Source organism: Manis javanica, chromosome 14, assembly GCF_040802235.1.
Source record: "Manis javanica isolate MJ-LG chromosome 14, MJ_LKY, whole genome shotgun sequence".
NCBI lineage: Eukaryota > Metazoa > Chordata > Mammalia > Pholidota > Manidae > Manis > Manis javanica.
The window spans coordinates 79,857,436-79,871,849 of NC_133169.1; the positions used below are offsets into that span (position 1 = coordinate 79,857,436).

The window sequence follows — 14,414 nt, forward strand, 5'->3', positions numbered from 1 at the left end:
GATTCAGAAACGCCTTGGAGATGTAGCTGAGCCTGGGGCCACAAAATGAGTGGCAGATGCTTCATTGTATGTTCTGAAAGGTGTGTGTGTCCAGCTGGCCATGAGAGGGTGACAGCTGGCCATGTGGTTGGGAGTACTGTGCTTTCACGTGGTGATGTTTGTGAGGATTTGTCAGGTTGCAGAGTTCCCAGTGCTAATCTCATTGGTGAAGAAATAATAGAGAAATCATCATTTCAAAAGTGAGATTGTCATTGACTGGGAGCACAGATGCAGGTAGGAGCTCAGGTGTGCATCAGATCCATGAGAAATATGTGACCTCTCACTGACCCATCTGATCCCAGAAAACTTCCTTCTGCAGAGATTGTTTCTTTGGAGATGTCCATGGTGAATAGAGGCTGTGGTTATGGGGATGAAATGAGGTAATGGGGGGTGCGGAGGATGGAGTGGTGGTCCTGTGGGTGTGGGGCTGAGAGGAGAGGAGATATAGGTAAATTGTGGGCGTGGGTGGATATGTAGATGGCGGGACAACTCTCTGAGATGCAGCAGGTAGACAGGAGCAGGTTTTCTGGGAGGAGTGGGTGATGAGCCAGTGTGTGTGCTGGGACATCTGGGCATATTTGGCTCACTGGGCATGGGCCTTGGTCAATGCTGGGCTGGAGAGGGAGAGTCAGGTTTTGTGAGCATGTTGGTGGTGGGCACTTAGATTCGAGGTAGATGGGGAAGTTGAATGGAAACCGCTGTACAAACTGAAGAACTTGTAGAACCACATCATTAGGGAAAAAATAGACTAGAAAAGCAATCTACCTGCAGCCCAGGGAGGTGACAGACAGGTGTCTGTCTGCTTTGGATCAGACAGACCTTCCCCAAGAAATGCAAACCTGTGTCTTGCTTGGAACTGGGGTTTCAATTTATACTGCTAGGACCCCAGGCTGAGAAGTTAACCTAAAAATGGGGCCCCAGGCCAGGGACACTCCTGGAATACTTCACATGAGTAAATGTATCAGAGGGATATGGATACCTTTACTGCCCAGGCCATGCTTAATTACCACTGAAAAGAAGCTTTGCTAAAGGTGCACTCACAATAAAAGTGTATCTAAACATCAGAGAGAAAATCCAATAGAAAAGAGAGTTGAATCAGGATTAGACCACCTAGAGACTTCAGAGTATCTGAAATAAGCATATTTAAAATGAACAAAGGGATATACGGGAGACTTGGAAACATTAAGAAAAAAATAAATAGTAGAAAATAAGAGCAGGTGGATTCCAAGAAGAACCAAATGAAACTTCTTGAGTGAGAAGCACATTTCATGTAATGAACAATTTAGTGGCTGGATAAAAAGCAAATTAGACATAGCTAAAGAGAGGATTTCTGAATTGGAAGATGGATCTGAGGAAATTACTCAGAATGAATCACAGAGATAAAAAATAAGAGATAATGGCAGACATGGAGATGAGCAGCAGAAGGCACACACATGTTTAAAAGGATATTGAGGAGAAATGAGAGAATGAGGAAGGTGAATAATAAGGGAAAAAAGTGATGTGCAGAATTTTTAGAAATGGTCAAATGTGATCCTACATTTCAAGACTCACAAAAAATAATGGGAAATATAAAGAAAATAAATTCACAGCTAGATACTTCATAATGAACCACAGAAGGCCAAAAACCAAGAGGAGATCTTAGAATCCACCAGAAAGAAAAAGAGATTAATGGAACAACAGTTAGCCTTCTGGTAGATTTGTCAACAGCAATGAAGAACACAGAAAAGATGGCATCATCTCCAAAGTACTGAGGAAAACAACTGCCAACTAGAATCTATATCCATTAAGCTATCATTTAAAAGTCAGGGTGAAATAAAGATGTTCAAAGAAGGTAAATGGAGAGAATTTACAAAACCTTGCTGAAAAATTACCCGTGGGTATTCATAAAGAAGAAAAGTTCATCTAGAAGTAATGTGATATGAAACATTACTTTCAATAAAAGAAAACATCCAATCCCAAGGCCATGGATTACATTACACCTATGGTGCTTGGCCTGCTTGGAGCTGTAGACTGAATCAGCAGTCCTCTGTATATGGGTGCTGGTGACTCAGGGGTGTCACTGTTCTTGATGACAGTGCATAAGAAGTTTTCCCTGAAAATACCTATGGCTTGATGTGCAGGCCACAAATTATGCCTCCATTTTTTAGGGTAATTATAAGATCCCAGATGCCAGACCCTGAACCATAACATACTGATCTAAAAATTATTGAACTGGGAACCTTCAGATTTTGAGAGCTGACCCTTTGCTGCTTTAGGTATCTTCTGGATGTGAAGTTTTCTGTGTTGAGACAGCCATGAACAGGGCAGGCTTATGGCCAAGACACTGTAGTTTTGAGATCCAGGAGATGGGCCCTCCTTCAATTCTTGATTGTCTCTGACCCTATGTTTCTGTCCCCAGAGCCCTCAGTGGTGTTTTCCAAGAACCAGCCAGCATGCAGTGAGGTGCAGGCCAAGGCGGGAACCAGCGCCACACTAAGCTGTGAGGTGGCCCAGGCCCAGACAGAGGTGACGTGGTACAAGGATGGGAAGAAGCTGAGTTCAAGTTCAAAAGTGCAAATGGAGGCCACGGGGCACACTAGGCAGCTGGTGGTGCAGCAGGCAGGGAAGGAAGATGCTGGGGATTACAGCTGCGAGGCCAGGGGCCAGAAGGTCTCCTTCCACGTGGACATCACAGGTAGGTGTCTTGAGGTCTTATATTCTTCAGGTTAATTATTAGGGAGTAGGGGGCATGTGGAGATGCCACTTAAAAGCCTGTTTTCTCACAAACCTTCCCATGTAGCAGCTAGCTATTAATTTCCAGCTGAGGGCTGGATTTTATGCGTGCTTGTTGTGCCATTACTTGTGTGTGTAAACTTTACAATGTTGGAGGAGGAATTCTGATTATTCCCATTTTAAGATAAGGCACAGGGAAATTCTGTAACTTTCCAAAGATCACATGGCCAGGACACTGCAGAACCAGGATTTGGGCCCAATATTCTGGGATTCTTTTTTTTTCTGACTGAAGAACCCTGTTGTCAGTATTTATTTTTGCAGACCTGGTGCTCTGATATTTTTACTTCTCTGAAAACCTTTAATTCTGAAGGCTGTTTTCTCTGGATGTCAAATTACAATTCAGCAGCTCCTCCATATTTAAAAAAACCCAGCATTGTAAAGAGACTATCCCATTATCTTCTGGATTCCATATTTTCTTTTGAAACATCAACTTGCAGGTCTACTATGTTCTTTAAGGGTTCTCTTTCTTTCTTTCTTTTTTAACTGCTTTTGGCTTTGATTCTCAGCAGTTTTACTCTAATGAACCTAGGTGTTGTTTTCTTTGTGTTCGTACTGGTTGGGGTTGCAGAGCACCTTGAGTCTGTGGGTTTCTGTCTTTCATCAGCCATTGAATATTTTTTCTCACATATATCATATGCATCTCTCTTCCCCTCTGCCTGTTAATTTTTTTCTCTGCTTTATACTGGATATTTTCTTTCTATCTGTCTTCCAATTCACTAATCTTATGTTCTGCTATATCTCATATGCTATCAAACCCATCTATGGTGTGTTTACTTTCAAATATGATATTTTCAAGTTATATGATTTCCATTTGGTTAATTCCTTATAGATTCTGGAGTCTAGTAAATGTCTCCTATTTGATATATATTCTTCCTTCTATATTAAAAAATTTAATCATGGCTATATCCTGATCTGAGAACCATAATTGATATTCTTTTTTGTGTTTTTTTGTTTGTTTGTTTTCTGTTATTCCTCTCCTTGGCATGCCAGTGAATTTTTGGTTGACTGTGAGACATTTGTGAGAAAATTTGTTGGCTATGGATGATATCTTACTTCAGAAAGAAAATCACTCCTTCCTTTTCTAGGCAAGGAGAGGCTGCCTGAGAACTTCAGTCCATTACAGGACTGCGCTGACCTGAGACTGCCTTGCAGTTTTGATTAGGGTCATCTATCTCTAGTTTGTCTCCAGTGCTGGGAATAGTCCTCCAAGGAATCCTACAGAGAGAAGGGGTGTGGATGGGGGCTGCACCCTGCACCTTAGTACTAATCTTTGTCTCCCTGTAAAGCATGTTGCTGAAAAGTCTGCCCTGGTTCTCAGGGGTTTTCTGCCTGGCTTCTTCAGTTCCTGCTCCATGTGGCTTCAGAACTCATCAGATGTCTCAAGTGGAACATGGCTGAGGGTGGGGCTCAATTGTACGTGGTCCCTTCTCCCCAGACACTTGGCTTCCCGATCTCTAATTTCATCTCTGTCCATACAAGGTGTCTACAGTGTTACTGGTTTTCTTGCTTCTTGGTAAGAGCCTTATGCTTGGATTTTCATTGCCGTGCCATACCCAGAAGCAGCAGTGCCCTGAGAAGAAAAACAGGTGCCTGGTGCAGTCCCTCACCTCTAAGTGGTCCCCTTGCATCTTCCCTATCTTGTTTCACACCTACCCCTGCAGAGAGCCTGGCCCTAGTTGTCACCTCCTTTAAAAAGTCTCCTCTACATGGTAGTCAAAGCTGCTTCCCTTTCATCATTTGGCACTCCACGTAAACATCATTCCCGGGAGAAGTCTGCTCTGACCATTGAATCTGAGCCGTCAGTCAGCGCTGTGTTTCTAGCATGCCACTATGTCGTATTTTATCACTCACAAGACACAGCATTGTGTCATTGTTGTCATAGTCTCTATGTTTGATTGTCTGTATCTCCCCCATAGATTGTAAACTCTGTAAGAACAGAGGTGTCTTGTTCTCAGCTGCCACCATAGGGATACATACAGGATACTGACAGATCCAAGAATGTTTGCAGCAGCTTTACTCATCACATCCTAAGTCAGAGACACCCCACTGAGCCACAAGAGGAAAAGGAAAGAAAAGTCATGGTGTCCATACAATGCAAACCCATACACCAACACAGAAGAGTGAACTGCTGCTAACAGCAGGGGTGCATCTTACAGACATTGTGCTGAGTGAAAGAAAAGAGATCCAGGAACATACAATGTATTAATTCCATTCACATGAAGTCAAAGGACAAGCAAAAGTAGTTATGGCAACAGAGGTTAGAGTAGTGGTTAATTTGGAGCTAGTCAGTAGTGAATAGGAGCAGGGAATGCTTTCTTTGTTGAGGTTTTGGTTACATGGGGACAGTACACGAAACCTCATTGAGCTATGCAAACAAGTTAGTGCCTGTTACCATGACAAAATGGACAGGAGTTTGTGGTGGACACACCATGTGCTCAGGGGATTCGAGGGGGAACAATCCAACCTGCCTCCAAGGGCTGGATGTCACACGGAAGATAGTGGACCACAGCACCATCCTGGGAGGGCCTTGGCCACCTCCTCCAGGCATGGGAGCTGCTCTTGAGTCAGGACATGTCCAGATGCACACTCGGGCTCGATGGCAGGAGACATGCTTGTGAACAGAAGTCTAACATCCCACTAGGAACATGACACATGTGGCACCAAGGAGACAGTTTACTGAACTCCGAAATTTCAGTCCCTGAGACATAAGCTGGTATTGGCCTCGTGTCTCTGACCACGTGTCCCTCTCTGTCCCCAGAGCCCTCGGTGGTGTTTCCCAAGGAGCAGCCAGCGCACAGTGAGGTGCAGGCCGAGGCGGGGGCCAGCGCCACGCTGAGCTGTGAGGTGGCCCAGGCCCAGACAGAGGTGACATGGTACAAGGATGGGAAGAAGCTGAGCTCCAGCTCGAAAGTGCACATGGAGGCAAAGGGCTGCAACAGGCGGCTGGTGGTGCAGCAGGCAGGGAAGGTGGATGCCGGGCAGTACAGCTGTGAGGCCGGCGGCCAGAAGGTGTCCTTCCGCCTCGATGTCACAGGTCAGTTATCAGAGTTCTGTCTAAGCCGTATGGAGGTGTGATGGGATTGATGTACTGCCTCAAGACCCTGAAGCTCCTCTGTCGGACCTCACCGCTTCCAGCCCCAGCACTCCCAGTTCTCGTACGATTCCCATGGCTGGGCCAAGGGAGGCCGGATGGGAGGGGCGTGAAGCGGGAGAGTGTGCTGCTGACGACCCTGAGCAGTGTTTCCGCACAGTCACACACAGCCCTAAATTCCTAATCTGCCCGGAGCTCCGGTTGTTCTTTGGAGTCTGGCACTCTGGCTCTCCTTGCACTGGGAGCAGGGCACAGACCAGGCATCTCTCACCTGGAATATGTGAATTTCCCTCCATTGGATGTCCTGGCAGCTCCCAGATACCCTCACCCAGAAACACGTGGGTTCACACTAGGAAGAGATGTTTGAATTTCATTAAACCAGGACAAGGGGAAATTTCTGGCAGGCACACCTGGACATATCTCAGCACTCAAATATGGATGCGCAATGCTTTAGCCCTTCTGGGACGGCCTCTCCCCTGTGCGTGGATGCAGTAGTTATTTGACTGCCTATGTGTGGTACAATCGAGACCCAGGTTCTGTTGCAACTTCTGTGCAACGTAAACAAAGGCCAGGGTATTAGTGGGTATGGGCCTGAGATAAGCACATGTGAGGTCTGGTTTCTCCCTTTAAATGAAATCTTGTTTCCCTTCTCTTAGAAAACGTTCTGTCAGTATTCCCCTTGGAGTCCCATTTGTACATTTAGAAATGGCGAGGAATGAAAAGTTTACCCTCTGCCGGCATGTTTTGCTAAAATGAGTTCCTGTAGCAGTGGCCACTGGCTCGTAAGGCAGTATCTAATCCATGGCAGGTCCCAGTAACCCTTGGGTGTCTGTCCCTTTCGACTGCTTCATATTTTCCTTTTGTTGAGAGTCTTAATGACAAAGGTGAGCTGCAGTCTACATTGATTCGTGTGGCTACTACATAACAGTTTGATATTTTATTAGCATGCAATTGTTTGTGGATGTGCATAGATACCAAGAAATCCACTGTGTATCTTTTAAAGTTATTATTTTAGGAGGATGTGAAAATTTATTTTATGGTAATAAATATGAAAAGGTTTGACCAATCTACCAAATTTTTAGAAAACTATATTAAAGTGGCACAAGATTTACACTACTCAAACAGTTCAATAGCCTTTCAAATAAATGGAACCATAATAAATCATCTCATAGAGAATGATATAACTGAATGGGTCTGCTTGTAAATTTTGAGAAATATTCTGGAAAGAAGTAATTTCATGTTCATGGAGATTATTCTAGAGAATAGAAAAAGGAGATCCTTCCCTGCTTTATTTCATGGAGATAGGATAGTGTTGATGACCAGTATCTGTCAAGTAGTAACAATTAAAATTACGGGTACATCTATTATGGATATCAAGGTCAATCTTTTAAAAAATTTTTGTAAAAAATAAATTCAGTAATGTATTGAGAACATAATAAACTATGATGGAGGTTTATAGTTCCAGATCGTAAGGCTGGTTAAATGCTAAAAACACAAGCAAATCAATGCAGTGCATAATATTAACAGTTTGAATGAAAAAAAATAAGTGATTACTTGCATAAATACAGAATAAAGCATTTGATGAAGTTTAAAATCATAAATCTAGAGAACTGTTTGACAAAATTAACATCATTTCATCACATGAAATTCTTATCCAGTTGTAAAAATGATAGTTCTTCCTTAATTTGATAAGTACTATTGTGGAAGAACCAGCTAATCACACAAAATGGGGCGCTGACAGAATGTACAGATACATTGTTACTTGTTGCTGAGAAGGTGGTGGGGCTTCTCCAGGCCACATAGCTGGGCCAGAGCCTGGCTAAGGTTCAGACTTCCTGCCTCCCCATGTGGGCCTTATTTTCCCCAGTGCCACCATCCTAACAAGGTGACTCTGACCTTGTGCATCCCTGCCTGTCCCCAGAGCCCTCGGTGGTGTTTGCCAAGGAGCAGCCAGCGCACAGTGAGGTGCAGGCAGAGGCGGGGGCCAGCGCCACGCTGAGCTGCGAGGTGGCCCAGGCCCAGACGGAGGTGACATGGTACAAGGACGGGAAGAAGCTGAGCTCCAGCTCGAAAGTGCACGTGGAGGCCAAGGGCTGCAACAGGCGGCTGGTGGTGCAGCAGGCAGAGAAGACGGACGCTGGGCAGTACAGCTGCGAGGCCGGCGGCCAGAAGGTGTCCTTCCGCCTGGACGTGGCAGGTCAGTGCTTTGGGAGTATTTAGTTAGCACTACGTTGGTACTTACTTAGTACTAAGGAGATGCTCTTGGGAATGGCTTACAGCCCAGACATTTGTGCACTTTCTTTAGACCTCATCTCTTCACATCTCTGATCCTTCCATATCCCATTTTCATATGACTTTTGGGCCACGGGAGGCTTTGTGAGAAGGGTATGCATGGAAAGGAGAGGGGCCTTCTGAAACTCCAGTGGTGTTTCCACGTAGTAATGCTCAGTCACACATTCCCAGCTCTGGTCCAGACCTTCCTGGTGTTCCCTGGTGTCCAGACTTTGTTCCATGGTGTCCGGACTCTGGCTGTACCTGATACTTGGGGTCTAAGGTGGAGCAGGTGTCACTCACCTGGATTATGTCAGTGTCCTCCCGTTATATGTTCTGACATGTACCAGGTGACATCACCCAGCAATTCATGCCAGGTCTTGTCAGGGAGAGATGTTACAGGTTCACTGAGCCTGGATTAGGGGAAAGTTTCGCCACACAGTCATGCTTGGAATTATCTGAAATAACTATCAAATCTGAGGTGTGTGGGACACTCCTTCCTCCTTTTCAGGGGCATAGAAGTTCTCTGTTATCTTACGTAGCAAAATACAGGTGCATATTTTGTTATAATGTCTGTGGAGAGAAAAGAAAAAATGGACAATTGGTAGCTGCTCCTCTGTGATACTTGGGATTGTTTGAAGCAGATCACGTTTTGCCTTTGTCTTCAGTTCGGATGCCCAGCGTCACAGGTGCCCTTTGAGTTACACTTGTACATTTAGGAACAGAAGGGAAAAGTAGCTTCTGCCACACCGACGTGCCTTGCTACTGGGGACGTGCCTGTGGTAGCAGCCTCTGACTGGCAAAGGAGTATTTGTTTTCATAGCATCTCATGATAGTTAGTGTGTAGCTGTGTCTCCTTGGCTGATACGCAGAGAAGTCTAAAAGTCAAATGATCCTAACTCTGTTAAGAGTCTTGATACCGAACAGAGGTGAGCTGCCATCACACATTGACTCCCAGGTGCCAACACATAACAGTTTGACATTTCCTCACTATATAGTAATTTGTGGTGTGTATAGATATCAAAAACCCCGCTATGTATGTCTGTGAAATGTTATTATTAAGAGTATATGACACAATGTTTTATGGCAGTAACTTTGAAAAGTTGTGACAGTTTGGCTAATTCCTTGTAAACTATAAAAACTGACACAAAAATACAGAAAACTCAAATAGTTCTATGACTTTTAAATAAGTGGAACCGATAATAAAAAGTCTTAAGTCCAGGAGTTCTTCGGTAAACTGTATCAAATATTCTGGAAAACAGTTAGTCCATGCTCATGGAAACTGTTCTATTGAATAGAAAAAGGAGATACTCTCCACAACACACTTTATATGGAAAACATAACATTGATACCCAAATCTGACGAGAAAAGGAGGAGGAATTAAATGAAAGGCCAATCTATTAGGGTGTCAAGGGCAAAATCATGAACAAATTGTTAGCAGAATGGGTGAAGTCAGCAATACATCCAGAGGAGGCTACGCCATGATGGAAGCTACAGTCGGAATTGCAAGTCTGGTTTGACAGAAGCGTTAGACTAATATAAAGCTTGACATCAGCAGGTGGAGTAAATAATGATGCAGTTATCTCAATACAGAATAAAAGCATTTGATTAAAATTTAACGTCATAAATGCAGAGAAAAATGTTGATAAAATTTGCCATCAATTAGTGCCATAAAATTCTTAGCAAGCTGTATAAAGGTGCTCTGCATTTGATAAATGTTTCCACAGGAAACATGAACAACATCACACATAAAGTGAACCTTGGAAGCTTTAACTGTAGACAATTAGGCCACTGTAATCCCTGAGTAATGAGGCAAATTAAATAAAAGGCATACAATTTGGAAAATATAAATGTGGAGTTCGCTGATATTGTGATTACAAACTCAGAAAATCCAGGAGATAAATCATTAGGCTAGATAAGACTCTGAAGAAAGATTACTGTGTAAAAAAGTCAATATGCAGAAAATACTTCTATATATACCAGCACGAAACACTTGCAAATGAGATTTTAAAAGAATTGCAATAACATCAAAACTTTCTAACTCCAAGTGTGATAAAAGGTGCTAAGAGGTTCTGTGCAGGGGAATGATTAAACACTTTTGAGATTGAAATAGATGGATAGGAATCCATGGAAAATGTCAAAGATGTCCATTAATCAAAATCAAAACACATTTTTTGAAGTGGATTGAAAAATAACAAGTGGAATCAAAAGGCAAAGAACAGCCAATACACTTTTCTCTTGAAGAAAAGCAAATCGTGAGCATTTGCTGAGCCAGATATGAGGAATGATCGTAAAGCTACAGTTAATTAAGGCAATGGGGCCTCAATGCAGGGAGAGCTATGAGATCAAAGGAAGAGAATAGTGGGCTCAGAACGAGATCCTTGCCCAGGTGGACTAGAGCCTCCCTCTGATTTCTTGGTTGAGTGTCCATGCAAGAAGTAGACAAAGGATGTGTTCATAGACAGTGCTTGGACCTTTCAACCCTATGGGAGAAAATGTGCTGGTAATTAACGCTGCACACAAAAGTCAACTTCTGGAGGGTTAAGAGATCTCAGTGTAGAAGCTGACACCATGAAACCTTCAGATGATCACATGAATTACTTAAAGATTTAGGGTAAGAAAAGATTTCTTGAATGGAAAACAAATCCCCTAGCACAACAGAACAAGATAGACATATTTGACTGCATTAGAACTAAAAACTTTGATTCACCAGAAGATTCCATAAGAGAGTGAAAGGGCAAGTCACCCAGTGGGGAACATCCTTAACAAAACACACAGTCATCATTCTCTAACACGTAAACACATGAGTGAGTGCCTTAAAATGAATGGAGGGAGGAATACAGTACTATTGGTAAAATCACTTCCACCCGGTTACCACGAGTTGACAACACTAAGAGCAGGTAAGAGGACGAGCCCCAGGAGTTTTCATGAATTGCAGAGAAGAACGTCCTCTGCATAACCTTACAGAAAAAACTCGTAGTCCAGGAAGGGGGCGAGCATATGTCCCATGACCTCACAGGTCCTCCTCTAGAGGAGCAGTGCCCTGGGAGGGCTTTCCCAGCATCCCCACCTGTAACAGCCCCGTTGGGCAGTGACCGATTCACTGGTACAGTGTTTCTTGTTGTTGGAAGTCAGTGGAGGTACTGAAGGCCACACAGCTGATGCAGAGCCTGGAGAAGCTTCCAGACCACCGGACACCCTATACAGTCCTTCTTTTCCCAGCATTGCCATGCTTAGATGGGGTCTTTGACCTTGTGTGTCCCTGCCTGTCCCCAGAGCCCTCGGTGGTGTTTGCCAAGGAGCAGCCAGCGCACGGTGAGGTGCAGGCCGAAGCGGGGTCCGGCGCCACGCTGAGCTGCGAGGTGGCCCAGGCCCAGATGGAGGTGACATGGTACAAGGACGGGAAGAAGCTGAGCTCCAGCTCGAAAGTGCACGTGGAGGCTAAGGGCTGCACCAGGCGGCTGGTGGTGCAGCAGGTGGGGAAGGCGGACGCCGGGCAGTACAGCTGTGAGGCCGGAGGCCAGAAGGTGTCCTTCCGCCTGGACGTCGCAGGTCAGTGCTGTGTGGTACTCAGTTAGCCTTGCTTGGTGGTAAGGATGAGACTGGCCTACAGCCCAGACGGACCCAGGTGCTTTTCCAGTGACACCTCATCTCTTTCCATCTCCACTTCTCCTCCCCCAACCAGTGTCGATCCCGTGCTGAGCCCAGGGGGACGGGAGGGGAAGGGTTTGCATGCATCAGGGCCGTCTCGTCCACCTGAGGTGGTGTTACCACATAATAGTACTTCAGCAAACATTCCCAGCAGCAGTCCAGGCTCTCCCTGGTGCTGCCTGTCTCCAGACTCTGGCTGCCTCTGGTGGTTGCGGGCTCAGGAGACCCGGTGTCTCCTGACCTGGACTCCAGGAGGTCCTTCTGCTGAATGTCCTGGCGGTTCCCATTTCCCTCACCTAATGCCGCATGAGACTTCTTTCTAGTGAGAACTCTTTGAGTTCCATTGAACCAAAACTGGGGCGCATTCTGGCCATGCAACCGTACTTGGAATTGTCCTGAAAGTAAAATTTCATTGATCGTGGTGTCAGGTGCTCTGGGAGGCTCTTTGCTCTTTTCCCTCTGTGTGTGAATGTGGAGGCCGGTGTCTTGCGGCAGTGCCTGTGCCTAGTAGAAAAGGAGCTTCATATTGGTCGTTAATCACCAGTGATAAGCAGCAGTGCAGTTCCAAATGCTTTTTTGAAAAACAATCTTGTGTTCCTTTGTCTTCGGTTAGGATACTCTGTTTTGTTCTTCTTGTAATTTGATTTGTAAACTTAGAAATGGAAACAAATAAGCAGCTCATACTGTATCGCCACACAGTGTTCAACATGAGTTCCTGTTAGAACAGCATCCACTACCTCAGAAAGCAGTGTTTATTTTAGATAATTTTCCTAATGCTAGTGTCTTTGTGCCTCCCTGGCTGGTTCATAGAGAAGTCTGGGAAACACATTGATTTCCCTTTCATTATGGGGGTCTTCATGTCAAATATCAGTGTCTGCAGTCCTACACTGACCTCTAGGTATGAACACAACAGTTTGCTGTTCTCAGAACACAGCGGTTGTGGATGTGTACAGGCAGTGCGAACTCACTTTGTATCCTCGTCAAATGGTAACTTAAGAGAACATGACCAATTGTTTTATGGCAATTAATTTCACTGAAAAGTTTAGCCAAGTTGGCCTGTTCCTACAAAACTCTGTCAAAAGTGACACAAGAAGATTGAGATAATTCCAATAACCCTATAACCTGTTCAGTAAATGGGAACACAATAAATAATATTTCCCTAAAGATCTAAGCCCAGTGGTTCTACTGGTAAATCACATGACATAGTCTAGAAAGAAATTACTCCGTGTTCATGGAGGTCCTCCTAGAGAATAGGAGAAATGTTCTCCAAGTGGTTTCCTGTAGGTACTGTAACTGGATACCAAGTATGACAAGGAACCTAACATTAACTAACACTGCAGGCCACTCTATTTAGTTATCAAGGCAAAATCCTAGACAATATTAGTGCACCGAATCATGCAATGTATGAAGAAAATAATACGCCATGCTGAAGGTTATAGTCCCAGAATGCAATTCTGACTTAGCCTTAGAAACATAAGCGGATCAATATGAAGTGTGACATTAACAGGTTGAAGGAAACAATGATGTGATTTTCTCAGTAAATGTAGAACAAAGGTTTGACAAAATGTAACATAGCAAATCCAGAAATAAGGTTTGCTAAAATTTAGCATGAATTCATGCCATAGAAATTTTCACAAACCAAAATTAAAGTGTCACCTAGCGATGTCCCAGAGTACATGCTTCATGACCCCGCAGATCGTGTCCTGGAGGAGTGTGTGCCAGGGCAGGTCTTTCCCAGCGTGCCCGCCTGGAACAGTCCCACGTGGAACACCCCCTTTGGGCACTCACAGATGCACAGCTACATTGTTACTTGTTGCTAGAAGGCAGTGGGGCTTCTCCAGGACACACAGCTGTGTGCACAGCTTGTGGAGGGTTCTGGCCCTCCACTCTGCATTTAGTCCTTTTTTCCTCAGTGCCGCCATCCTGACTTAGATGGTATTTGGAACTGTATCCCTGTGTGTTTGATTCTGGGTTTCCCTGCCTGTCCCCAGAGCCCTCGGTGGTGTTTGCCAAGGAGCAGCCAGCGCACAGTGAGGTGCAGGCGGAGGCGGGGGCCAGCGCCACACTGAGCTGCGAGGTGGCCCGGGCCCAGACGGAGGTGACATGGTACAAGGACGGGAAGAAGCTGAGCTCCAGCTCGAAAGTGCACGTGGAGGCCAAGGGCTGCACCAGGCTGCTGGTGGTGCAGCAGGCGGGGAAGGTGGACGCCGGGCAGTACAGCTGTGAGGCCGGCGGCCAGAAGGTGTCCTTCCGCCTGGACGTCGCAGGTCAGTGCTGTGTGGTACTCAGTTAACCTTGCTTGGTGGTAAGGATGAGACTGGCCTACAGCCCAGACGGACCCAGGTGCTTTTCTAGTGACACCTCATCTCTTACCATCTCCACTTCTCCTACCCCAACCAGTGTCGGTCCCGTGCTGAGCCCAGAGGGATGGGAGGGGAAGGGTTTGCATGCATCAGGGCCGTCTCGTCCACCTGAGGTGGTGTTTCCACATAATGGTACTTCAGCAAACGTCCCCAGCAGCAGTGCAGGCTCTCCCTGGTGCTGCCTGTCTCCAGACTCTGGCTGCCCCTGGTGGTTGTGGGCTCTGGGA

The 14,414-nt window shown here is 45.3% G+C and overlaps 1 protein-coding gene across 27 annotated transcripts in view; it reads left to right on the forward strand.

The window, feature by feature from the left end:
- OBSCN (obscurin, cytoskeletal calmodulin and titin-interacting RhoGEF) overlaps window positions 1–14,414 on the forward strand; it is a 157,924-nt gene that overhangs the window by 24,147 nt on the left and 119,363 nt on the right. For 23 of the 27 annotated variants that reach the window (XR_012124859.1, XR_012124860.1, XR_012124858.1 and 20 more), the window contains exons 8-12: window positions 2,438–2,713; window positions 5,570–5,845; window positions 7,824–8,099; window positions 11,450–11,725; window positions 13,816–14,091. Coding sequence is in view for 24 of the 27 variants with exons in the window: in XM_073221246.1 (XP_073077347.1) it covers window positions 2,438–2,713; window positions 5,570–5,845; window positions 7,824–8,099; window positions 11,450–11,725; window positions 13,816–14,091 (1,380 nt within the window). In the remaining 3 variants the exon portion in view is untranslated. The remainder of the gene's footprint in view (window positions 1–2,437; window positions 2,714–5,569; window positions 5,846–7,823; window positions 8,100–11,449; window positions 11,726–13,815; window positions 14,092–14,414) is intronic. The other 4 variants (XM_073221232.1, XM_073221243.1, XM_073221240.1 and 1 more) reach the window with 4 other exon arrangements.